This window comes from Boleophthalmus pectinirostris, unplaced genomic scaffold (genome assembly GCF_026225935.1).
Source record: "Boleophthalmus pectinirostris isolate CB_2022bp ecotype Guang Dong unplaced genomic scaffold, ASM2622593v1 HiC_scaffold_10, whole genome shotgun sequence".
NCBI classification, from domain to species: Eukaryota; Metazoa; Chordata; class Actinopteri; order Gobiiformes; family Gobiidae; genus Boleophthalmus; species Boleophthalmus pectinirostris.
In genome coordinates, this window is record NW_026570971.1 from 16,320,586 (window position 1) to 16,348,386 (window position 27,801).

Below are 27,801 nucleotides of genomic sequence, written 5' to 3' on the forward strand. Positions count from 1 at the left end.
CACACAGCTGGACATTGTGTAACAACTACAGCCGTGTAGCACAGCATTGGCAGGGAGGTGAATGGTTAGGTTTGATGGTGCAACGATGTGGTGTTCATTCAAACGAAATACTCTGAAAGCTAAAAACTACAAGGCCCAAAGATGACACAAAGTTCTTAAGTAATTATGGCAGTGTCACAGTTATAAATTGCACAGTATTACAAAAAAATCTTGATCCTGAAAGACAACAATGCATATTCCCTACAACAAAATGTGAAACATTATAATATAAGGCAGCAAGATGAGCAAAAATTCAAGGAACAATTTCTCACACAATAAAAACTTCAAGACTGAATGAATGTTATTGAGTTTGGGTTGTCAAAATGTCTCTTAAGTCTGGAGTAGGATTTGGATATAGTGTGTGTAACCTAGAGAACAATCATTCAAACCGCTAGTTTTATAACATAGGGCCCCAAGTGTGTGATCACTTTTCATAACACAAGGCCAAAAGAATTCCCATGCGCACAGTCTTCTCAACGCAATCTGATTACTGGTTTAACATAGGGTTGAAATGATTGCCATGTATTGGCATTGCATTGTCTGTGGTTTGGATTGCTACAAAACCATCTCATCACAGTGTTACTGAAGAGCTAAGAAGAGGTTTTATCAGCGGTTACCAGTTAAACATTATCTTTAGTGTGGATGAATTGGGGATGACATCTCAGTGCCCTCCTCTAGCAATAGCCTAATCACAAAATACTATGACTTTGGCTAATAGTGCATGCAGAAATGTCTGCTTGGCCTCCAGGTCCAGTTTTCTCTCATGTTTATTGGCCTTGGAGAAAACTATTTATTTACTATTATAACACCATTTACATAACACCTTTTAACTGTATCATTTGTTGATACAGTTAGATTTTTTTTTTTAAAAAAGTAATATTACTTTTACCTAAGTACAGATGAACTTGCTCTTTATGAACTGTATTCCTACCTCAAAGAAATGAGACTGCTTCTCCCTGTGTCACATTTTCTTCATCTTCCTCACGACTTATCAATAAAAACACAAAAATAGTTATAACAATACAAAACATTTATTTTCACATGTCCATACAATAAAATACATAACAGTTACCTGAGAACCTAAAAGACATGGAGTTTACAAACTATTAAGTAGCCGCTTCCTCTTCATCCTCTCTTTGCATTTGTTCTATGAGTTTCTGTCGCTCTGCTGCTTGTCTCATTTTCATCATCACAATGCTTTCGTAGTCACGTTCTTTTGTCAGGGAGCTCTGCAAGAGACATGGAAATGTAAAGTTAAAATGCTGCGTCATCAACTCCCAGAATGAAGTAAGTTTTATTTTAAACCGTAATGCATACAACATAATACCCTTTTCACTATCCATTGAAAATGAACAGTTTCAAACACATTATTCTGATAAACCATACAACCATTAATGAAGAGGAGTGTATGTTGTAACTGGCATTGCCTGTTAGCTCTCACAACCAGACCACAGGAGTCTGGGTCATCCAGTGACATGTACTTGTTTACAGTTGATATGAGAGGGAATCAGCATCAGCAGAGAAATACTAAATAGTTACAAAGTAATTCCACAGCCAAAATGTGATTTTACTCTTTTGCAATGAATGGTTTTAGATTTTGGATAATGCTGGTTGTTGCTCCTCTTAATCTCGGGAGAACAGAGGAGCCATTGGGTAATGGCTTATCGAGCAAGGAAGAAGATACACAGCCAATAACACACACAGCAGTGTATCAGTTATTTGGAACTAAAGTGTTTAAATTAAAATATGGGTAACATGCAGGGCAAAATAAATAGGTGACATTTTATTTTTGAATAGAGTGAAGTCATACAATACTTTGGTGACATGCACTCCCCCTTGACCTTAGAACAGCCAAATCTGTTGAGCCACTCACAAACATATGGAGACACAGGCTGGCCACTGGACTGTGTCTATTGCCCTTACCACTGTTTTTGTTGAAATTGTATTAATGTATTCATGGGTTTCAAGCTCTGGCAACCGTCTTCCATTCAACCGGTTCTAGGAACCATACTGTAAACATGATTTCTATGGGGAATACAGGCCAAAGCTTGTCTAATTTACACTATATTATATGACAAATAAAAATACATGACACCATTGTTTTGTTAAATGTATTTTAAATTGTCAGATTATATTATGTGTACTGAGGAACATTGTTGTTAGTAACTAGTTACGAAGTAGGAGATTACTGTACTCAGATTACTTTTTTAGTTGCGCAGTAATGTAACTTTTGACAATTAAAAATAGTTATTAGGTTACAGTTACGTAGCCATTTCCCTGACAAAAATTTAACTTTATCAGTAATCAAATTACTCAAATCACTTTTGAAATAAAGTAATCACAGTAGTAATGAGATTACTTTTAGTAGGAGTAAACTGTAGTCAGTAATCAGATTACATTTGCAAACTAATCTGACCAACATTGTTGAGGACATAGATGGAGGCTTTACTTCTTAGAGCTCTTAGCCTATTGCCATTTTCAACTCTTTTAAAAATGCTATCACAAACTGTCAACTGTCAACATTATTCAGGATGCTTTTGAGGCCAAGAAAGTGTCCCCAACAAGACTGTAAACTGCAAAAGTACTTGGCATGAGGAATGGAGAGACAAAGAGGTCTAAAGACTGAAAAGTGGGTTTTGTCAATGAGACCGGTGAGCCAATCAGCATCTGGAAAACATCACAGGGGACTCCAGCATCCAGAGTGGTGTGAAGAAGCCGTGTGGAGACGTGAGACCCACCAACCCCCCTCCCCCCGCAGCACCATCCGCCCCTGGACTGAGGAAAGCTGCTATTATCATTCCAGTAATGTGAGCTCAAGTCCTTGTCTGACACGCAACTATGAAAAATCACGCAAACAGCATTAAGGACATAAACAACTCTTGCATCCTAACAAAATGCAAGACAATATACAGTCTTGTTCAGTAACCTAGACTATTATTTAGCTCACGCTTTTCTGCCCTCTACTGGCTACACCTGATGACTGCAAGTTGAGTTTCAAAAAGCAGTAAAGCAGACAGGCCGAGGTGCTGGACAAAGGGGAATTCTGACCATTAACAGGTGCATTTCAGATAATGACGCACTGCTTCCTTGGACCCTGTAGAATGTTTCCTTGCCCGAGGTGCCACCTTACGACGTGCATGTTAAGTTTATCACGCTGTTACTAAACATTTGTTTGTGTGGCTGCGTGCATTTGCGTGTATGTCTGCTGTAGAAAGCTGAGGCCCGGGGTGAGTAGGAAACCACAGAACAAAAACAATGGGCCCCCAATGTAGCGGAGCGAGAGAGAGGGCTGGGAGGTTACATGGCCACCGCAGAGGCAGGATAGTAAAACATGCACGCATACACAGACAAGAGTATTTGCACTGTGACATCAGCAAAGGGCCGCGCTTCTAAACCACACACCCTCTGCGACCCCAGGCCAGGAATGACATCATGAATACCATCCGTGCACTGAGTCAGGCGGCTCCTCTCAGCGCAGGTGGCCACTGTGTGCTCCCTCTGCACAAAGCTGTCAGGTCAGCTGCGTATTACGCCACAACAAAATGTGTGAAATGTGGGGAAGTGAGCAGAGTAAACTAAAGAACAAATAATACAAACTATTTTGATTCATGGTTTGAAAGTGGCACTGTGGCATAAAAAGAATCCATTGAATACAATTTTCTATGGAAAAAAACAACTAAATATATACTGTATATATTTATAAAAAGGAAAACAGTCATGCAACAACCCCTGTGAATACGAACAGAGGCCTCTCAGAAAACTCTACATATTTCAGTGGATCTCTCAAGTTCATATAAGTAAACATGTAAAAGAATACCTAGGACCTTGTGCGTCTGTTTCCATGGTTTGTGTTTGTTGTTTACCAGTGATGTTTGAATGTTTAGCATCCACCTGCACGAGCTCCAGGTCTGGAGTTTGTTAAAAGGTTCCATGTGACGCATTTGGGCAGTCGCCTGAAATAAGGGGCAGATAAAACTGAAGCTTTGTATTAAATCAATACTTGTTATGAAGTTCATTATAACGAATATGCCAACACTGCTATTTTCATAAAAATCCTTACAAATGATTTTGACATTTGACTTTTTTTTTTTTTCACTTAAAGGTTAACTATATACACCACTTGTAGGGGCCATCTGCTTGTTTCTATGGCGATGTTATTGTTTTCCCTGCAGTACTCAGTGTGGCATTGCCTTTATTTCTCTCCATGAAAAAAAAACAGATGATACCTCTCTATAGACTGGACCCACTTCACATGGTATGAAGTCCATTCATAGTAAGAATGCATGTTTTTCAATGTATGTTTGAGCAATAAATTGCAGTAATTGAAACAATAAATGCAAGACAGTTTAATGACAAACTGGAACATTCATGGCAGAGCAATAACATCTCCATGGAGAGAAGCAGGTGACGGACCCTGTACCAGAAAAGTGACATAATGCCCCTTTCATGACTTGGGTTCATGCAAACATGTCTGATTCTAATTCTCAGTAGTGAAGTTAATCAGGGAGTTATTTATCTGCAGCGTGTGGTCTTTCTGCGCGTGTCAAGTGGTTCTGAAGTTGGTGATTTATGAGAGGTGAACACTTACTTGGAGATCATTTGGGCAGCACTATAGGGGTGTGTGTGTCTGAACAGTAAGTTAAACAAACAGACTGTATGCTCGGCTGCTGCGCATGCAAGAACCAGGCCAATGTGGAATCGCACATTATTCATCATTTATTGTAAAAACTTATAACTGCCACTGCAAGTATACTCTATTTGACTAAAAAAAAATAACCACACAAAGCTGTAGAGCTCAATAATTTTTTAAAAACATCCAATTACAATTTCTCTAGCGAACTTTGTGCCAAATATGCTTTAATTAGTGGAGTGGACACATATCTGCTGAGGTCAAAACTACAAGAACAACAAGTTGTATTATTATATGTTGTATTATGTTACATCCAAGGATTTGCCATTATACAAATATAAATTATTCTATATTATATACTATATTATTCTATAATTGAATAATTACAGTACTGTCCCATCATTAAGAATACTAGGACTTCTTAAAGTTAACCTAAACAAAAAACACCTTTCCAGTTGAATTTGATAATAAATAATAATAATAATAATGATGATGAATAAAGATTATTTCTGTCAAAACCTTATCCCCAAAACTTGTCCTGGTGTTTAATATCTATGTGCTAAGTGCGTTACCAGGTTTTGGTTTAAAATAAATGTGATTTTTCAGGTCACATTGCAGGACACTATTTAGATTAAAGCTTAAAACATCTTATATGTTTCAATTTAGATTAAAATTTAGTTGTAAGTTGTTCTAAAGGAGTTAAAGGTGTAGTTTGTGTACAAAATATTAAAAGTGTGCCAAAAGTTTTTTGGGCTAAAATTACAAAAATGTATTCTAAAATGACTGTACTTCAGATGTTAAAGAGGGGGTAATACACTTCTATGGGGTATTAACTGCTAACGCATAACATATTTATATCCCCATGTTACCTTTTATAGTTTTGAAAATGCTATATTCACTGAAAACAATGTGTTTAATAAGTTTCAGATTTTGTCCCTCTCTTCAGTCTATCAGTGCTATCACATTACATGCATTTGGCTAATGAAAGTACTGCACATCACATCAGGTTAGTGAAGTTATAGTGCATTATTTTGCATTCTGCTTTTGTATATTTACAAAAAATTGCTGTGCTGGAGCATGGATGATGTAGGTCTGTGGGTAGAATCATAAATCAACTGTAAGGAGGGTTCAAACAGTGTCTGGGAAAGGTTGCAAGATTACTCAAACACATATGAATGACATCTACAGTACCGGTAAATCCTCTTCAGACATGTTTTTGATGAGGGAACAACATTATAACATGGGAGAATGCAAAAAATAAGTTGATTTGCATAATATACCCTCTTTAATGTACATTGCTGAGTTTAATTTTGGATGAAGAAAGACATTATTAAATAAGTCATGCCAAATCAAATGATAGCACAAAAACTGGACGTCACATCAAATTCAATTCCACAGCTAAAGATGTGTACAGCGTGTAATCATTAGGAAGAAAAATGTGTTAAATAAAAAAAGAAAAATCACTATGAATGTATTTTTTGCATGTGAAGACCACTGTCCAAATGTCCAAGGTGGACTACATACCAGAAATGTCGAGTGCTTTTGGAAAGAGTTAAAGTAAAAGGAACTAAACTGTTAGGAGAGAGGAGAGTTGACCTTGCATGATAGATGAGAGTAAGGAATCTAGAATGGGAAGTGCTGTGGTTTGGCCTCTGATGTGCAACAATACATTGTTGGATAGTTGAGTGAACGCAATATTATGTCCTACACATTTCAGCCATCCTGGAAAAGCTGTCTGATTGCAAACGGTTTCCATTTATACCAAATATGGTTCAGAACAGGCAATGCTTTAAGAAGTTAGAGAGAAGGACTAAGCGAGTGATATAAAAATTGAATAATGGTTGGAAAAGCCTATTTGCATGTATGAGTGCACTCTTGGTAAACAGGTTCCTGCCTTTTAAGATCACCTCTAAATGTAGACAGAAAAGCCTAATTAAATAGTAATTACTGATTCAGCTCCATGCGTCAAAAGCTGTCATTTGGCATTGTACAAGTTTGGAAGTCTTACAAGTATTCAGTATTCAACCATAATAAATAGCAACCTTTTGAAGTGAAAGACAGACATTATGGCAAAACAACACGGCTTTTATGCCAGAGGAAGACAACAATGAATCCTGTATAATCAAGTGTAAAGACTGTAAATGTAAGGTGTTCTAAGTTATGATGATTCAGGCCATTCTCTCCATACAGCAATCACAATCACTGTTAATCACAAACAGTCGTCACAAACTATTAATCATTGTGATGTCATTGTGCTGATTAGAGGTCATTGAGAAACTTTACTTGATGTCGCAACTTTACACCTGCTCCCTGTCTGTTGTCACATCCATCTCATGTAACAGTGAAAACTCAGCATATCTAGCATCTCTAGTTTCAGTTGGTGCATTATGATCACAACAGAAATCAATAGAGATGACAATAAGCTCACTACGATCAATGATTTTAGAGAAAATACACCATTCATTCTATTCATTCTCGGTCATGCATGTCACCGCTTGTCTCACTCAGTCAGTTACTCAATATTGTCTCAAACAAATGGGTCTATACTTAGGCATTTCATAAATCCAAAGAATCTGGTGATACACCAGAGGCTGGAAGAATCTCCACTCAATGATCAGCGTGGGCTCCTCCTGCCAGTCAAAGCAATATCTGGAAACACTAAAACATTTTACAACAACAAAATCACAACATCCCAGATTTCAATGTCAACATAGCTCCACAGACCACACTAGCCATGACAGCCAGGGACAATATCCAGACCCAGTATAACCCATCTGCCCAAGGGCCACAGCTCCAACACAATAGGATTTTGGTCACGGAGAAGGTTAAGTAAGGTCAGAGAACATTTTAAACATTTAACAGTGTCCACTGGTAAAAAAGGCAAGCATTTGTCACAATACATTTGTGTCTTAAGTCTTAATAAAATGCAAACAGGTTTCAAGTACTGTTATTCCACATAAAGATGACATGTTGCAAAGCGTGAGAAATCCAACAAGTTATTGTCTTGTGTAATCTGTTCTTGTGCATACATGTCTGTGTGTGATAGTATGCAGAGATTACACAGGGAAGCTATAGGCCTCCATTCAAGCAGAAGGGCCTGTGGATTTAAGCTCTAAGAGAGTCACCATGTAGCCGGAAAGCAGGATATCAGTTAGAGGGGACAATGCCATGGGGAATAAAGACCACACACCCCCCACTCTGGGCAGATGACCTGTTTGCCTACAGACTATACTGGCTTTTGACAGACTCTGAAACCTCCTGCACTGAAGCGTTGCTTCACACTGGCTTCTTTAATGACATCAGACTGTCTGAGCATGGGTCACTCCTCTGTTTGATCATTACCAGACTGCACCTGAGTGCCCCACCTGTGGTGTACTTTAACCTCTCCTCGCACAGAATACTCTTTTACGAACAATGCACGTGGAAAAATCTTCTCTTTGCTGATCAGAGTTCTTTTCTTTAAAATAATTATGAAGAAGGATACAACAAACGGTGAGAACTTGTTTTCTTTATTAGTCAGGGCAGGGACAATTACATGTGAGGTTTGGTCTAGTAGGTTTAGGAAACGATGCAAGTTCTATTGTGTTGTATTGAGTTTTGATCACTGTGAAGCTGTTCACTGTGGCATTACCTGTAAACGCTGGACAAGCCCAATCATGTCAGGGAGGCATTTGTCAGTGTGCAGGTATTAGACACAGTCTGTTTGCCTCACAGAGCTGTGAGCTTACGTTGGAATCGGAGATACTCTATTTGCTCATCAATACAGGTAAGACTTTATGTGCTTCACTTATTTGACGAAGAAAACTTAGATCTTTATTTGTGTCTAGTTTTTAAATTAAAACAGACTTTGAGGCATCTAAAAAGAAGTAGCAGATATTTACATTTTTAGACAACCAGTTATCATCGACTACATTAATTTGATTTGGCTTTAAGACGGTACTCCTGGATCAAATCCCGACTCCTCCTTGGTCAAACTGACATGTTTAGAAAGGAATGCTATTGTGTCCATGCTCTGCGGTCTCCTGCTGCTGCTAAAGTACCGATAAAACCTTTACAGGCACACAAAACCTGTTTGCTGTAGTGGCTTACAAATTTACAGAGTGAGTGTTTCATGTCACGAAAACACATCTTATGTGGGCAAAGCTGTTGGCGAGACTGTAAAATCACAGACACAGAATGATGCAGCACCATGCCAGCATTGATGAACTACATTTTGTTTTTACTCAATCAAATGATTACAGGTCACGGAAAGCCCAGGTTTTATTATTTACCAACACTTAATTTAGTGCTGCATGGATGGAAGTGAACAAGACACACACAACTATGTAACATGCATCACGCTTCCTCTCAAACGTAAAGCTTCAGGTTGGAAGTTTCTTATTAACTTCCACATTTTACTTACACCACAGCAACTAAATAATAATGAATACCTCCTAGCTGTCTGTATTATATGCATGTATCCAATTTAATTTTTAAATTCACTACCAACAGATTGAACAGTAAACCGCGTTTATTGTTTCAAAACAAAATGTACATTAATGTGATTTATTTGCATGATGAATAACAATAGGGAATGTGTTTGATGCTTTTGGCATGAAAGGGCCAGTAGACTTTGAATAAATGCTAGACCACACCTGCATTTATGGGAAGAACTGAGCTTTCAGGAATAAACATTTTGAAATAATGGCTTTGAAGCATATTTGACTCCTCTCTTGCCAAATTGCTGTGTCTTATTACGAAATATTAGAGCTGAACAGGTGCTGTAACTAACTATATAATGGCTGCTTATTCTCATCACGTTAAAAGATAGTGTCCAGTTATTTCCATCTGGAGCTGAGTTTGTACACATGCTTAGACCTGTCGCACATACAAGCCTTAGCAAAGAGGAAACTTACATATATAGCACTTTACAACCCCCCTGTACAAAACTTTGATCTTAGAAACAAGTTCATTTTGGTTTCAATGTTGTTTTTATGGTTTTATTTTGTAGATGGCAATTCTCCAAACATTCTGAGACTCTTCTCTTGAAACACAAAAGCTTTGAGGTCATCAAAGCAGGACCAAGTACCAAGATGCCCCTGAGAACATCCTTGAACAGAAAGCCCTCATCTAGCCGCTGGTCCAGTAGGAAGCGCAAGGATGTGTTGTCAGTCAGCATGATCAGCCGACCACTGGCCGATTTTCGTCACATTACACACATCGGCAATGACGCCCATGCGGACAGCTTCGGAGACCTCTCCTTTCTAAAGAAGGGTCATAGTCTTCTGCTGCAAAGCTCCCAGAGTGAGCAGAACATTTTCATGGCCTGTTCCCCACCACCAAAGCCCCCACGACTCAACCTGGACGAACCTGAAGGTTCAGAAAGCCCTGAATGGGGGTCGCAGAAGAGAAAAAAATGCAGCTCAATGCCACTACTTGATAGTGATGATGAAGAAACCGAAACAGAGCCAGATATCCAAAGAGTAAATCATGGTTTAAGGCAGAATTACAGCCCTAAACAGTACACTGAGCATTCAGACCCTGGAGAGGATCATTCAGACAATAATGCAACAACATCAAAAGATGAGGATAGTGGATTTTCCTTTAGCCTTGACCTGGGCCCATCCATCTTGGAGGATGTACTACAAGTAATGGACAAATGTCATAATTAAGGACAAATAAGGAGCATTTCAGTAGAATTATCATGGATTATAATATCCTGCAGTGAACCAGGGTTAAAATCCAAAAAGCAACAGACTGTACTAGTTTTTTATGGCAGCCAGCGTGAGCAACATCAAGTTAAGGTTCACTTAGGAATGCATGCAGGGGACTAACAATTGACCTCCTCCCGTGACATTCCATTGTTGCACATTTTTACCTCATATTACTTTGTTGTAATAACCCAAACCGCGCCATACAGCACCAAGGATGGCTGTTCAGACTTAAAAGTGCTTTGTGTTTAAAGAAGAAAAGCTGCGGCTACAAGCCAAGGTCCTCTAGCTGTGATGTCTTGGCTCTTGGCGTGCTTGCCAATCTATTGTGTGCACAGGGCCATTTATACTCTGCACGCATCCCAGAGGCCCTGCTCTTAGGTAGACCAAGGTACCCCCCATCTCCTATTCCCAACAATGCAGTAAAAACAAACACTTAGCTCTGCTTTTAATAAAAGCCAGGCTATAGTGGCGGATTGGGCTGCAGACAAAGCCAGGCCACAAGTCCAAGACCTCAAAAAGGAAAAAAGTCAGAGCAGGCTGTTTTCTTAGCTGCAAATCAGAGTCCAATGTTCTGGTGATGGAGCACGAGAGGCAGTGGTAAAGAGTAATGCGATACTTCCATACATATGTACATACATATACATATGTAGGGGGTGTCACGGGTAGAGAGACAGACATTTCAGCAGCAAAATGGATATTTAAACTTTACCTTCTGACTAAACACAAGCAAATGTGAAGAAAAATACATTGACATACAATGATAAAGCAGCAGAAAGAATAGCTGCATGCAACTGATCAAGTTTAAATCCACAATACACTGCACCAGAGAATGTCTGTGTAATGTCTACTCTTTAGAAAATGAGAGGGGGAGAGAGAGAAGGAGAGGGTGTGGGGGTATGTGATGGGACCTAGCAGCACTAGTTTGGACATATCAGATAAGAATGTCATGAAATATTGTCATTAAATGTGACTAATTTAATAGTGAGAAACTAAGATAAGATATTTTTCAACTGTTTTGTGGCCAGAGTGCTCATATCAAAGACATTCTGTATGTTTATTTGGCTTGAAATCAAAGCCACTGTAGAAGCAATAAAATAATTTATGCAATTTCCAGAAGAATTATGGCCAATCTCTCACCACAATAAAAAACAAAATAAATGACAAACTTAAAATAGACAAGTCAAGTTTTAGAACTGCAATCTTAAAAGCAAGAGAGACCGTTTACACAAGCTGTATCAGTCAAACTGTAGGATTTCTTATTTTCTTCTGAATAAAAATCCTTGGCTGTATGACTTCTGGCTACATAAGTGAGTGTGAAGACGGACTGGATTTACATTTGATAAGTTTTTGGCCAAATGACTGATGCAAGAACAAAGAACCTATAATTGAGGACAAATTATCTTGTCTACGCATAAAGTGGTCAAGCTGTGAAGTTTCCCTATAACATCTGGTACCACTTCTCTTCTGTCTAAAAAATAAACTTGCAGCCATACAGATTACAGAAATATCCTGTCATTTTGACCAAAAGGTAGCAGTTATGGAGTAATTTAATTGTTAAAAAAAAAAAAAAACTTAAACAGTGCACATGTAGTTCTTCTGATGCTGCACATTAGATTTTGGTGTTGCTAGTTAATACAGTGACTATATTATAATCTTTCCCACATCTGTATCACTGTTCAGAGAAGGGTCAGGCTTGGTTTAATGAGCCAACTGCACGACTATATTCAATACATCTCCCCTAGGCAGAGGGGCTACTTTAGGTGAGAGTGCACTTTCAGCCACTAGAAAACCAGCAAGCTGGAAAAACAATCCAAGAATAGTTGCATCTGGTTTTTGTCGTGACAAGCCTTCTGTGATTCTCAACATAAAAATGGGAGGAACAGGCGTTGAAAGCATGGATCTAAATCCTTTATATTGTACTGGCTGTAAGCTATGCTACACAATGAACCATAAATCATGACACAGTGATTAAGGATCAAGTTCAGTTCAGTACAGATGGTTCTATGTCCATAACAAAAGTGGATATTAAACGATGGATTATCTCTGCAAAATCTATTCATGACCTTATACTTGGCAGGGCAATTATTAAATAAACTCTGTAAAATCAACAAGTGTGTTTGGGTTGTGTTAACTTAAGGTACACAATGTACACTCGAACATATAGCTCCACGTCAGTCAAGAGAATGGGCAGAACTATAACACAAAGCCTTATGGTGTAGACATGATAAGCACTGAGTACATATGTATATAAAAAGTATACCAGAAGAGCTTCTGGGACTCTGGAGTCACACTTCCACATCTCACGATATCTTATGACCCAAAGGTAAAGCTAGGTTTAACAGAGGCCTCAGAAGTGCCAGAAGTTATTGAATAAGAGGAAAGAGGTGAGGTGATGCTGAGGTCATGTATGTCTTCATATGTACCTTATACCGTCCAGTGTTTGAATGGATGGCCTCTTCCCTTATATTTGTTAGGATGGTGATGGTCAAATTTTCAACCTCAACAAGATTGCATGGACCACCACTGCTGTTTGGGCTCACTTTATCTCCATCTCAAACGCCCCTCAAGGCCAAAGAAACAGATATTTCAATTATGTCATGTGGGTCCACTTAAGCAAGAAGCACATTCACATGGGGCTAATGTGAAAAGTACGCTGCATTCATTGTGCTGTCCTTCTCAGGTGTAGGGCAAAAAACACTGAAGCAATCAACTTTAGTAAAAGGGGGTTACCATAATACCATTAAAAGAGATTAGAGTGACAAGTCCCAGTGTGCGGGCTCAGACTGACATAGGGGCTGAGAAATTGAGCTGTAGGGTGAAACACAGTTCAAGAAACAAATACTGGAATTCTGAAGGGACTTTGTATAACATGCTATCCCATTCCCACCCATGGTTTCATTGTCCAGATAAAGCTCAAGAGACTAAGAGGAACACACCAACTGCATTTTGCTCAACTTTCCACTAGATACAAGAGACCTAAAATCAGATTATGCCGAGAACCTGATGTGCATATGTTAACTGCACGCTTAGTTCCACAGTCAAAACACGGAGTATGTCGAATCAATTATTACAAGATTTCAACATAACACTACTGTGATTTCAAAACCACAGAAGACACATATTTTCTTCAGGGGATTTAACGATTTTTACATGTAATGATTAGTCAAAAACAGCAGTGCAAATAAAATACCATACCCACGGGACAGAAAACAAATTCAGCTAATTCTGGACAAATATTGAAAGGGAAAACATTTATTATCAAATGGAGTCCTGGGCACGCTCACTGATTGCAGCCATTGAGTGAGTCCTGCCACAGTACTACTGCAACATTCCTGGGATCTGGTGGGTCAGTTAATGAGAGGAGCTGTGATGGCTTTGGGCCACTGCCTCAGGATCCAACAGAAATAAACTAGGGCCCATTACACCAAACACATTGTTTCAGGCCAGACAAGAAAAGTGTGCAGAGCGGGAAATATTTGCATGGCTGACACTAAGTAAACCGCATATCTCTGGTTTTCTCAGCCATGACTAACTCTTTTCCAATTCTACACATATGCATCTAGTATCCTGTACTTCATTTACATTGGGAGAAAAACAGGAAGTGCTTGGTGAAGTAACCAATCAAGAGAAACTGCTTATACATATAGTGACATGTATGTGTTACTGTAAAACCATTAAGGGGGCAGTCCGGAATTTTGGACATAAGGCCTCATTTCCTAGTGAGCCAGAGTGTTGGAGACGTGTGGAGACACTTTTTTAAATATTCCATCCAGTCCTTGTGTTTGCAGAGGTCGCTGGTGTTAGGCTAGTGCATGTCAATGGCCATAGTTAGCCTGCCACTAAAAACAGTCTTACCCACTCGTCAAAGCACCTGAAGCAAAACTATTACGTCTCCAACACTCTGGCTAATTAGGAAATGAGATCCTACGTCCAAAATTCCGGACTGTCCCTTTAGTGGTGGACTTAAATAATAAAAGAGCACAAATTATCAGATGCGATCAGAATGGTAAAAAATATATATCGCATAGTTTGTTCAAATATTTGTCTCAGAGCAGTAATGTGATGTAGACATAGTACATTTTCAGATCCTACATAATAAAAGAAACTTGAAATAATTGAATTTGGTAATACAAGATGTTTGGCTGAGTGATTGAGCTGATGAGTGAATGTGTTACAGACCTGTGTTGACATAAACTGGTTTGTCTGAGGAGCAGTCACTGGTTCTCCTTCAAGCCACGAAACCTTCAATGGATTTCCACTTAGACCACTCTCATTCTTCACTGCCAGCTCCTGAAACACACATTAACTAGTTTATCTGCCATTATCCCATTACCCATTCCTCCAGGTACTGATTAGAGTCTACAGTCTACCAGAGACAGATGCTCGGGTGACCAGCAGGCATGTTCTAGCACATTATATTACATTACAGTACTTTAAAACAAGACTAAGAATTGATAGTGTTGTATTGACCAGTCTCTAACAAACTGACAACTTTATGTATAAAGCATCAAATGTGGTATTGAAGTCAGAGCAACCCAACTACAAACACTGAAAATGGATTGGTGCTTACCGCTGCTCTCACTGTTGCAAATTCAACCACAGCACTACCGTTCTTCTTAGTTGACACAATAAGATTCAAGACATCACCATACTGGAAGCCATAAAAAGAAACACGGAAAAATATTGTTATAGGCAACAGACCATTCTCTGATTAAATAAATATGAAATTCATTATAGTTGATCGCGTATTTTATAACAGAAGCCATGCAAAGAAGAAGCAAAGATAAAGGTTAGAGAATCGATTTGTCTGAAAACAAAATTGGCAGGGAACAGGAAATTCCAGGAATGCAAAATCATAAGAGAAATGTGTGGAGTAAGCCAACAGTGACAAAGGGGACTCCCAAAAGGACTTGGTTTCAAAATCATTTCCCTTAAATGTAGATATGTCATTTTTAGTGGCCAATATACACAATATAAAAATGTGTACTGAAGAAAAAGAACCAACATACCACATTTAGCTCTCCCACACAATGGTGTCTATTTCTACTTGTCCAAACCATTAAATGTCACTTTGTGTTGTCTGTCTTCTAAACTGCTTTTGGCTCAGATTTACTGCTTTTGCTTACAAATTTGAATACATTGGTACTTCCATTTCTATATAAGCCTGATACCACATTCTTATATACAATGTCTGCACGCACTGGAGAACTTTAAACCAGAGACTGAATGAAAAGCGCACGTTTCTAAATTCCTCCCATAGCAGTTTAAGTCACCTGTAATAGGGGCAAAAACTGCACATGGCTTATAAAGGACACAGCTGCATCGGCCACAGCACATTCACTACAACTTCATTTTAATGGACTCTGTTTATAAGATAGGGTCAGTCAACATAAAAAAAGGTCATGCGATATACAATAACAACTAGGTATTATTGAGATCATTTCTGAAGAAGACATATAAGGAACCTGGCATACCTTTTGGAGAAGTCTCATAAGGATGTCATGAGAGTAACCCCCTTTAGTCTCATCATCTTTTTTACATTTCCACTTGAGCTGGGGAGAGGAAAAACATTTTTTGTGGTGATATATTTGGCTCATTTTTATACATCAGAATTAAAACATCGCTTAAATTAAGGGCTGGGGAATTAATCGAAAGATCGAGAAATCGTGATTCAGTCATGTCTAATAGTCATTGATATGGTTTGGGTTTTTGAACAGAGAGGCCCAGAGCCAATCCTCTGTCAGTAATAGCATGTGGTTCGGATCAAACAGAAGACTTTGGAGGAAGTGTTTTTGTTTTGTATGGCACAGATTAAAAGTCTGTATTGTTTATGTTCATGAAATCAATACTAAGAGCTAATTTAATTTTGCTTTTGAAAAGGAAAAATCGAGATCAATCAATATGAGTGATTTTTTTCCCCCCTCATATCTTCCAGTCCTACTTTAGATCACATTTCAAAAGTTTATTTATTTATTTATCATGGACAATGCACATAAAAAGATTGACCTACATAAAGAGGTAATATGTTTGTGCCAGGTTATAGCAAAATTGCTCATTTCCACCTTCAGTCCCTGGACAACGTAGCCCCTTAAAGAATGGAAATTTCACTATTCATTGCCTACCTTCAGTTTTGGGGTGACATGGGAATATCTGTCTGCCCCTGAATCAAGAAAAAGACAAAGACAGAGGATTGAAATAATAGATAATTAAATAATGATAGATAATATGAGTGAGTAGTGGTCATATGTGTCTGTGTGCTTTGAGTGTGCTTTTGTGCACAGTGCTGAAAATTAAAGAGAATACTTGATAAGAACATACTGCCCTGAGTGGACTCACCAGACTGTGGATTCTGGGCTTCTCTTTCCTTCTGAATCTGCTCTCTGATAAGCCTCTGCTCCTCCTCCAGCTGTCTGGATCCCTCCTCTCTCAAACGGGCAATCTGGGAAAAGACAGGCCACCCTAAATAACATGGAGACGTGCGTGTATATAAACTTTCCCAAAGGTGTCCACATGAGAGAGACTATTACACTGTGCCATTTGAAGCAAGAGCACCTGGAGAAGAACATTTGTCTAGTGCCACCTACTGGCTTTCTCTGGACATAAACAAATCTGGAGGGACATTGGATTCATGCTTTGCGGTTACCTCTTCTTCAAGTGTCCTGGTCATCTGCACTTCATCTTGTCTGTGGGCTTCAGCTTTCTGCTCTCTGGCCTCTAAGTCTGTAAAAGTGAGCAAATGGTAAATAATGAGTGCCTGTCAATATTCAAGTTCAAATCTGTTCAAACACACAATCAAGTGCAATTTGTTCTAGAGCGCATTTTATGAAAAACTGCTGTAGTGGTACACAGACAGCATAACTATGAATAACACAAAAGGGAATTCATGGTCAGGTTAATCTTAGTCTTAAATCCCAGTAAAACCAAATAAAAATAAAAACATAATAATGATCATTCATAATAAATTAATTATAATAAGCACAGAGCACCACACAACTCACTGTGTTAACTGTATTAATATTCACCAAGCTTAATCTTCTTCCTTTTATCATCAAGTTTGCGGTTTCTTTCTTCTGCTTGTTTTTTTGCAGCACAGATTTTATCATATGCAGCCTGCAAACAGAAGTAGGTTAAAAGAATGTTCAGTGAAACACAATGGGAACTATTCAAGTGCTTACTCTGGCAGCAGCGTCAGTCAAAACCTCAAGGGCCTGGGACAACTGGTGGAAGAGTTCAGCTGTGAAGAGACACAGACATGATGATAGACGATAGAGGCTTTTTAAGTACATTTACAACAAGTTAGAGGGTAAAACAATACTTTTTTATTGTTCAAATTGTGCCTGATGTATTTTTCCAGGGAATAGCTGTTCCAGTTCCATATAACCGTTTGCCTCTCATCCTTGTTCAGTTGGAGCACATCAAGAGGCCTCAGTTGTCATTTAACACACACGCACACATAGTTGCGAGGAGACCACAATACCACTCTCCATCACAGAACCACACATAGCTTCTCTGCAGCTCAGTCTAATCATTCACTTATGGGGGGCCTAGCAGACAGATAGGGTTTCTCCCATGAGGACTAGCAGTGCACACCAGAGATCACACTGCAGCAGCAGCAGCAGCACTCACGTTACCTGCATGCCAGTACTGCTCTTAAATGAAATCAGAAAAGCACCTGTGGCCTGAAGGGTCAGGGTGCTGAAGGGGACAGGGTGCTGAAGGGGTTAAGTTATAGAAGGGTGACAGTAGTCACAGTATGTTCACTTTCAGATGACCTCCTCACACACACTGGCACCCTCTAGGAGCTCAGGTCTTCCTGCCCTCTTGTGCAATAGAGCATGATTGCTCATGTGCTGGTTCACGAATTGAGGCCCTCAGAACCACTTCTTTTACATTTCTGGGAAATCGCCCCCCAGCTTTTGTATTATCCCTCTCAAGCCCTCAAACCAACCAATATCCTTTTTTTTTTAAATAATCAGGAATACTTTGAGGCATCCAAGAACCTCACAAACCTCACTAGAAAACATTTTTATCATGACCAGCCTTAGTTTAAGGTGATTTTTCCTTTTAAATACACAAAGCAGACTTTCTAGTTTACATGCTGGTTCACGACAGACCGCAGTAAGGGATGTGGCTGTCTGCTCACATCTGACAGATGAAACAGCCACGGAAACACCAGGGTAGTGGTACAGGTACTGGACTAAAAGGACTATAAGCCTGGAGCTTTGGGATTTTAAACCTCTGATACTGTCAAAATAATTGTTATATATAGCAACTGAGGTGTGTTACATTGCAGCATGTGAAGTTATTGGTGAGAAAGATGTCAGACAGAAGATCACCTTACCTGCTTTTGGGTTGTCTGGGTTCTTGTCCGGATGGCACGTCAGGGCCTTCTGTCTGTATGCTTTTTTAAGCTGAAAGCAAAAGGGATACTTTTTATAGAATACATTTTCACTTTATATTTAAAATCAAATTTGCCACAAACATAAAAAGGTGACATGTGGATGTAATTCTGATTATGGTTTGTAATGTTTGGACCAAATCAGCACTGCTTTGTGTCTTTATGACATGTTATTATAGTTCAAGCTAAATTACTCTTACAACAATCCCAAACTATTCTTGGGGCCCATGCCAGTTTGGAGTGAAAATTATTTTTGGTAAATGAATGTTACATCTAGAGTTTTTTTTTAATGAAGAGAATATATTGTGTAACATTCTATACCTGATCAAATGTAAATTGTAGTAAACCAATGTAGTAATATTAAAACTGAAGCTATCTTGGGCTGTAACTATTCCTTCTAAGGGTAAGGACAAGGTGTTTTTCATTAGACCTCCACTGGCCAAAGTAAGGAAGTTGGTGAAATTTGCCGTGAAGACCAGTGGGGCCATCACACAAAACCTCTAAAACACACTCATGTACGTGGCACGCCAAAGCCAGAGCTCATAAATCATAGTACATGCAGCTCGCTCACACGCACACAGACATCCTCACAGACACACACACACACACAGATCCATGCGTTGTGGTCCGTGCCAGAGGTCCGCACATATGCGCCTGCAGCACACTGCCTGAGTGCCTGAGGCCGCAGGAGCTCCCTCCTCGTCTGGGAAACACTTGGACGGGGCGCCATGTCCTCTGGCATGTGCAGTGTTTCTCCACTGCAATCTTTTGCACTTATTTCTTGTATTTCTGCCAAAACACACAAACTTGGCTTTGCTGGGGGGAGGGGGGCAAACTGAGGCAATTGAGCAGAATGATATAATCCATCAGTGTCCAGACCTTTTGACAGCAGCTCCGAAGTAGAGCGTGCCTATGGTGAACAGAAACTGTAGTATCAACAGCTCCTTCGCTCTAGCTCAGGGTGAGCCTGGTGTTTTCTGGTCTTGGCCCCAACAGTAAATGAGTGTGTGGTTCATGGAGAGGCCTTGCACAGACTAGACATCATTAAGGATATTTAGACTTGGTGCTTGGCACGCAGAGCAGCGTGTGGACATGGGCCAGGCTGGACTGTGGACCACTGTCCTGACACACTCCTGAAGAAGACTCTCCCTATTCCACTGCTTCAGATTTATCACTCTGATATTTAAGAAGACATATTATTTGAAATTAATTTATGATGCATTTCTGTCTGCCTCATATTTAACAATCCGTCAACAGTCATGGCTTTCCTTAACGCTGAGCCATCTCAAATCCGCATCATATTATTGTGTTTGATCTCCGTAATGCTTTTTGAAAGCAGATTTGTTTGAGTTCTGTGTTAAATTATGTGATCAATGATGTAGTTATACTTGCTGGATACAATTAATTACACCAGCATGACCACTTTTGAATCCAATGTTTACACAACATCTGCTTGATAAAGACAGACACCGTGTCCTCACATTGCACAAATTGCTCTTCTTGTGTCCTTCATCGCAGGCTGCTCAGAAGATAAAGGTATCTGTACAGCAGATGTTTGACAGCATCTGGCTGCCTGAGATGTTTCAAAGTAAAGTGAGGAATGAAACAGCTTGTCTCATGGACTCTCTGTCCATGGTCTAGTCTGTGTATTTATTTGACAGAGACAATTTATATATATAGTCACAGGCAGAGCATGCAGCTATAGGTAGGTAGTGCTAATTCTCAACTCCCCAATCATCATCATCACTAATTTTTACATCTTTTCTTCCTCCTCATTGAAGGGATACAGGCCTCGGCTTAGATATACTTAAATAGAAGGATGTTTCACTTTAGATAGAAGGATGTTTCCTTCTATCTACCTCTGCATCATTCTCATTTCCCCTTATAATCCCCATTATAAATGTAGCCAAATACTAACAATACAAAAGATCTTAGTGGTGCGAGTCATTCTGGCCTTTCAGTATTCTTTTGCAGTAAACTTTTAATTTTCATCATATATATGTCTTACAGTAGCCTAATGAGGAGTGCTGTGTAAAAGAACTAAATCCTGTCTCTGTTCCCATCACAAATGTAAGTGCATGCCCACATCTTGTACTCATTAGAGCAGTGCCCATTATAGCTGACAAACGGTGGTGGTGTGGCTCTGTGTCGCTGATTAGCTGCCTGACCTGCCACCGGCCCATCCTCCTTAATCAGTGTGCCAGGCCAATTATCAGGGGCATGGGAACTACATCTGTGGGGAGCAGGGAGACTGGAAACAACATCACTAAGGGACAAACATGAATGAAAATGTGTATTGCTCTACTGCAGTGCTTCTCAATTATTTTCTGTCATGCCCCCCCTAGGACGAATAAAACATCTCGCGCCCCCCCGCGTGACTATAAATAGTATCATTTGTCTATAAAATTGTTATAAATACACCTCTGCGTAACACTGCCACCTTATATGACGCCAACAATGCTCGCTGGTTTACTGAAGTAGCAGTCACAAGCGGGATGATTGTCGGCAATATTCGGCACGTTTTCGCTGAAAAAACTCAAGCGGTTTATCAGAGTGATTGGGGTGTAATGTATTTAAGTGACGCCTTAATTTATTGGGCTTCATGCTGTCCGCTGCCAACATTTTTAGACACCGTAAGCACACCGGTCTTTCCTCGTCTCCCACCGTAGTCACAGTGAAGCCAAGCGCTACATATGCTTCGTCATATTTCCTCGTCTTAGCTTTCGGGAGATTTTCGTTTGTCTCTTTATCTCCGTCTCTCTCCACCTGTCTTCTCATCCTTGTTAAATATTTTTTCATGGTGTCACTTGAGGGTCTGCTACACTTCGTGTCTACACTTCATACTCAAACTCTGTGCTGTGTGCAAAGCGCGCATGCTCAGTGCAAACAAAACTCCTACACCACCGAACGAATGCTCCCTGCGCACACTCTGCCAATGAGAGCGCTCTGCCCCCTAATGTAGTAGAAGTGCAATTGCACTTTATTCTAAAGGCCCGTTCAGACCAAAGTGTCCACTTTCTATGTAAAGTCTATGTGGACGCGCGACTAGAACGTCCTGCGTTTTTGCGGCGCGTTTTCGGCGTCAGCGCGGCGCGAATCTGGCGTCAGCTCGGCGCGTCTTCAGCGTTTTGGCGTCAGCGGCCAAGACGCGCGTCCAAGGCGTCAGCGTCAAGAAGTTGAAAATGCAGAACTTTTCGCGTCAGACGCGCCGCGTCAACCAATCAGGGACGAGTATCCAGAGACGCAGCGACGTTATTATCAGGAAGAAAGACCCGAGAACCAGAACGAGAACCACAAACACGAGCGGAGAATAAATATATACGCCACAATCACCGAGCCGATCACGAGGAATACACCAGGACCGGACCAGGACCAAACCAGGACTAGACCGGGACTAAACAAGGACTAGACCGAGACTAGACCGAGACTAAACAAGGACTAGACCGGGACTAGACCGTGATTAGACCAGGACTAGACCGGGACTAGACCGTGATTAAACCACGACTAGACCGGTATTAGACCAGGACTAGACCGGGACTGATCCAGTGTCATTAGCGGAGTATAAATATATATACGCCCCAGTCCTCAACCCGATCTCCTCCGTTGATGTTTTATGTCATAAAAACACTCTCTCAGTCTGGTCTGACATTGTTTCGGGAAAAGACCGGGACCGGGCTCTTGTTTCCAGGGTAACGGACGCGCGTCAAGTATTTTTGTCCCGTTCGTCCACGGCGTCAAAGACGCGCGTCGGGGGCGTCTAAACTCAAATGCAAAGGCTCCAAATAGAGGCGTCAAGGCGTTTTTTGACGCTTTGGTGTGAACGGCCCTTAAGACAGTAAAAAAAAATCTAAATAAAAAAATAAAAAAGCATGTTCCCCGAGGTCAAACGCGCCCCCCTTGACGGAGCCTCGCGCCACTATTTGAGAAGCACTGCTCTACTGTGACATTTTCCATTTTGTCAAGTTCATCTTTAAAATGAAACTTTGCCGCATTATCAGGGTTTATTTTTGGAAGGATCATGAAGTCGCAGTAAAAGACTTAAGTTGACAGAACAATGCAGTAGAGCAGCATGGGTCAGTCACAACAACCTGCTTTAAAACTGACTCAAGCAGCCAGGCCCTGATTGAAAACACTGCACTCAGAGTGAGAACAGACATTATTGTTTTCTCTAAGCGTTAATACACTTTCCACTAATGTCCACACGTGCTAAAGAAGGCCTACAGTTGCAAGCTGATACAACCTCACACAAAGCTGCCTGTGGTAGGTAAAAGGCTTCTTACACAATTATTCATGAGCAGCACAATTAAATGAAGTAGCCTTCAGCAAAGCCCCAAAAATCCAGTATCATTAAAAACACAAACCTCATGCCATTTTCACCTCACAAATATGGTTCAAGACAAGACACCAGCACTGGCAAAGGTCAGAGACACTACACTGAGCCAGTGAAAATCCCTTAGGTCAACACAGCAGGTTTACAAGCTGTGGCTGAGCCTACATAAACAGGCTGCAAGAAGAGAAACTTCCCCTACATGATTGTAATGTGGGATGCACTGCATACTGCTGTGGCATTACAGCACATTTGATGATGCCTGTGAGGTTACTTTATTTATGTTACTTTAAACATTAACAGTCCATGGTTTAAACTGAAAGAACCAAAATGACATATGACGACTGGCTCCACACAACGACCATTTAGCATAATTTCAACAAAGACTACAACCACTTCCTACAGTGTAATTATCAGTGGAAGAGAAATTGATTAAGCTAAGCACCACATAAGATTCCTTGATGTCACCTGCATGTCTCCATGGAGATGGGAAGTCCAACTTGGAACATTTTCCATGGACAATCCATAGGCCAATTTACAGTTCAGGAGAGTTATTTTGTGCCTGACGATTTACACATGGGGTGAAAACACTTTGTATAGAAATGGACAAAACTGTGAATACTGAAATTAATGTAAGAAAAAAATAAGTCTTAAATTTTAAGGTTAGGGTTAAGTTTTAAATATTATTTTCAAATCATAAAACGTAATATAATAATGGTTGCATTATAGTTAGGCTTATACTCCATCCAACTACTCCATCTAGAGGCTATTTACGACCATTACATTGAGTAAGAGCAATGGTTTAAGAGCAGTTGATTCAGTCTGCTAAAGCAATAACAGAATGAACAGATGCATGCATTCAGTCTGGCAAAAGTCAGATCCGGATTTATTAAGCCTACTTCCAGGTGCCACCATAATGTAACCAGCTCACACTGGTGTGGAGAAATAGATAGCTCGCCAGTAAGCTAGAGGACTATACTTGCTAGCCATGCTTTTAAACATGTAGATATCTAACATGCACTCTCTTCATTGGTTCACCGTTTAGGTACACAGTGTATTATGGCGAGTTTGAATCTAAGCACAGTGTAGTTCAGATCTGGACTCCATGCACTCTTTGCACATGCTAAATGCTACATGCTACTGCTCCTCCACAAACCTCTTTACTTGTCGCTGTACTTTCTACGCCGAGTAACCCGTACAGGTCCATTTGCAAAAGTTCTTTAGTTTTTCCGGACATGTTTGGTTTAGAAAAAGAGAATAGTTCCCAAAGTATTTCAAAACGCCGTTATAATGTCTCTAGCAGCAAAGGTTTGTTGACGTTTATTAGAGGGCGCGTGTGCTTGACGTATTTCACCTTTGAACCTTGTTTTGCGCTGTATTATGGGAAATGTAGTTCCAAACTTTTGTTCTTCTACTAGACCAGGCACGTCCAAACTATGGCCCGTAGGACAAATGCGGCCCTCAGACAATTTTTTCTTGGCCCTCAGGCTTCCAGAAGATTGACCCAAATGACCCTGCATCAATGAAAAATTTACTTTTTATTGCAAGTTTTTTGAAAATCTACCTTGATAAAGCTCATATTTAATGTTTGGTGTGTGGTTTTAAGTATCTTAGCATGAATAAAGACTGATGGCTCATTCTAACTTGTTAAACATGCACATATTTTAAGTATTCACTGTAATGAGCATCAGTCTATGGCCCTTGATCAGCCCTCTGCTTCGTCTGTGTTTAGATATGTGGCCCTTGATGAAAAAAGTACTAGACCTTTTACACGTTAATTCTGTAGTAATTGCTACATACTATTTTACACTTCTGTACATAAATTATGTGTGTTTCTCAATATCCATTTTGTAGGCTTTGCTGTAAACATTTTATGTGAAAGAAACACAGTCTATGTGAAACCCCCAAGAGGGTTTCATGTCTATTTGAAGATATGCTTTCATTAATTTGTTAACTGAAAAGTATATTCAAATGTTATGGGAACATGTTTTCATAAAGTCAAACCTTAATGTACCGTGTCCAATAGGAAGGTAGGGAGGTATATGTTTAGCTAGTTTAAATTAGGCTGGCAACTATAGCTGCTAGCCAATGTGCAGTTTAAAGAAGGCATTTTGATCCTGTTAGATCTGAGTGCTGCTTTTGACACTGTCGATCATGGGATCCTCTTACAGAGACTAGAGGACTGGGTGGGCATCTCTGGTACTGTACTAAACTGGTTCGAGTCCTATCTAGAAGACAGGAAGTATTTTGTTGAAATTGGAAACTGTCTCAAATCACATGGCCCTGACCTGTGGGGTGCCTCAGGGGTCAATCCTGGGCCCCCTGTTGTTCAATCTCTACATGCTGCCATTAGGCCAGTTAATAAGCAGCAATAACGTGTCCTACCACAATTATGCAGATGACACTCAGATCTACGTCTCTCTGGCAGCAGGAGACTATGGACCAGTGGACTCACTTTGTCACTGCATCCAACAGATCAGTGTGTGGATGCAAAACAACTTTCTCCAGCTAAACTCTGACAAGACTGAAGTCATAGTGTTTGGTCCACAGAAACAAAAAGACAGTGTCAGCAGTCACCTCCAGTCTCTCTCTCTAAAACCTTCAAATCAGGCAAGAAATCTAGGGGTAATAATGGACTCAGACTTGAACTTTAACAGCCACATCAAATCAATAACATCTGCAGCCTTTTACCATCTAAAAAACATAGCAAAAATCAAAGGTTTACTGTCTAAAGCAGACTTGGAGAAACGTATCCATGCGTTTGTCTCCAGTAGATTAGACTACTGTAATGGTCTGCTCACTGGTCTCTCCAAACGAGCTGTGAGACGCTGCAGAACATCCAGAATGCTGCAGCTCGGGTCCTTACTCGAACTAGGAAGTACGAGCACATAAGTCCTGTGCTCAGGTCTCTGCACTGGCTCCTGTGGCTCAGAGAATAGACTTTAAAGCAGCTCTGCTTGTGTACAAGTCTCTCCATGGCCGAGCACCAAAGTACATCTGTGACATGTTAGTGTCATATGAACCATCTCGCACTCTGAGGACCTCAGGGACTGGTCTCCTGCTGGTGCCCAGAGGCAGGACTAAACAAGGGGAGTCAGCATTTCAGGTTCATGCAGCTAAAACCTGGAACAGTCTTCCTGAACATGTGAGACAGACTCTTCTGTGACGCTGTTTAAATCCAGGCTCAAAACATTTCTGTTTAACTGTGCATATAACTGAAAGGTTTTCATTCCACACTCTTCTCTCCAATTTATGTCTCTCTTTTTTAATTTTAATCTTCATGATTATTTATGTTTTGATTTGTTTTTATTATGATTTTAATGTATTTCTTATTCTGTAAAGCACTTTGAATTACTTTGTGTACAAATTGTGCTATACAAATAAACTTGCCTTGCCTTTTGAGCACAGACTTGATCAGAATGGGTTTTGCCGTTATGTGGAATGTTTCAGGTAATGGAAAGACATCTTCGTGGAGGCAAGCAGGGCAGGTCCTTCTTCAGAAAAGTTAGCCTGAATCAGTCGTGGATGCAGTCTTTCTTTTGAAGATTGTTTTTGTGCACTGAAAACGCAACCGAAATAAATGTCTTGCTTTCAGTCTTTGTTTTAGCTGAAAACGTAGGCATGGGGGCTTAAATCAGAAATCCTAATAATTTATGTTTTAGGGCTTCTCATCTTTGGCCCAAGCATCAGCACAGGCATGTTGGATGGTCTATTTTATTCTGGTCTCCGCTCCTCGGGGGGACGGCTGAGATTTCAGGAGTTACCAACCTCTGAGCAGCACATCTATAATCAAACATTCTAAAGCTCAGTTTTACAGACATGGACGACCAGACATGGTTGTCTCCAGGGCACGCCAAGGCTGAATCAGCCTTAAACATTGCAATAAATAAATAAATCTTCCGTGCAAGCCTGCACGGGAAGGGGGTGACCCGTGGAAGGCAGCGTTACATTGGCGATACTTACACAACAAACACAGCACCCAGCACAATTCCCCAAAACGTCTACACCTGTGACCAGCAAGCTCCTTGAGCCAGCAGTAGTGCAGGGGGCGACGGAGAAGCTGTTAGAGAAAAAGATACGAACAGTCGCAACTGTGACTGGTTCAAGCCCGGCCTGGCTTTCTACTGGGGGCAAGGCTACTTCCACACCTGTAGCCTCTTCTGGGACACCGCGTGTAGGGGAGGGTGTGGTACGCACCAGGGCCTGTCACAGCCACCTAAAAGGCTGGATTGGTAGCAGAGAGTACAAGTACAAGTACAAGCTTTAGTTAATGGTTCGGGCTTCTTCGGAAAAAGGAGGTGTTATGAGGCCCAGTGTTTTGTTATGTTTTGTGACAGCCATTGGAGTTGTTAATATTTTAGACGATTACGCGCTACTAAGTCGCTTGAGAAAAGTAGCTTAATCTTTACCTGTGCATTTTTATTCACGCACTGCATTCTGCACTAAGACATAAACAGCAATGTGTATAGAAACAACCAGTGCCGCTGAAAAAATGACTATTTTTAGCCTAAATAAACAGTCGTAAATTACATTGTGTTTTATTTCATTTTTCCCCTGTTGAATAAGCTATGTGCTGGTGTTGGGATGAAGGTCGCATGCAAGAGGCATCACAAGCACAATGGCTTGCGCTTTTGCTTTTATTTTGAAAGTAATAGCAGGATAGCCGCGCTAAGCTCTGTGCGCACTTGACTTGATCAATCTCTCCCAAGTGACT

At 40.3% G+C, this 27,801-nt stretch overlaps 2 protein-coding genes across 3 annotated transcripts; one reads left to right on the forward strand and one right to left on the reverse strand.

Moving 5' to 3' along the window:
* Positions 1-1,048: 1,048 nt before the first annotated feature.
* On the reverse strand, positions 1,049-24,427 carry dnajc17 (DnaJ (Hsp40) homolog, subfamily C, member 17). The gene is made up of 11 exons (XM_020919743.2): positions 24,244-24,427; positions 18,704-18,773; positions 17,538-17,596; positions 17,385-17,472; positions 17,006-17,082; positions 16,699-16,801; positions 16,485-16,522; positions 15,837-15,914; positions 14,933-15,013; positions 14,542-14,652; positions 1,049-1,268 (listed from the first exon to the last, which is right to left on the reverse strand). Exons 1-11 carry the CDS (start codon positions 24,322-24,324, stop codon positions 1,146-1,148), a joined length of 909 nt encoding a protein of 302 aa, XP_020775402.1. The 5' UTR covers positions 24,325-24,427; the 3' UTR covers positions 1,049-1,145.
* Positions 8,100-10,949, forward strand: LOC110155608 (cdc42 effector protein 3). Of its 2 annotated transcripts, none has more exons than XM_055156429.1 (2): positions 8,100-8,161; positions 9,660-10,949. In XM_055156429.1, the coding sequence occupies exon 2, from the start codon at positions 9,742-9,744 to the stop codon at positions 10,318-10,320; it is 579 nt and encodes a 192-aa protein (XP_055012404.1). In that variant the 5' UTR covers positions 8,100-8,161; positions 9,660-9,741; the 3' UTR covers positions 10,321-10,949. The 2 variants fall into 2 exon arrangements, with proteins under 2 accessions (XP_055012404.1, XP_020775403.1); XM_020919744.2 differs by lacking the exon at positions 8,100-8,161 and adding an exon at positions 8,358-8,435.
* Positions 24,428-27,801: the final 3,374 nt, after the last annotated feature.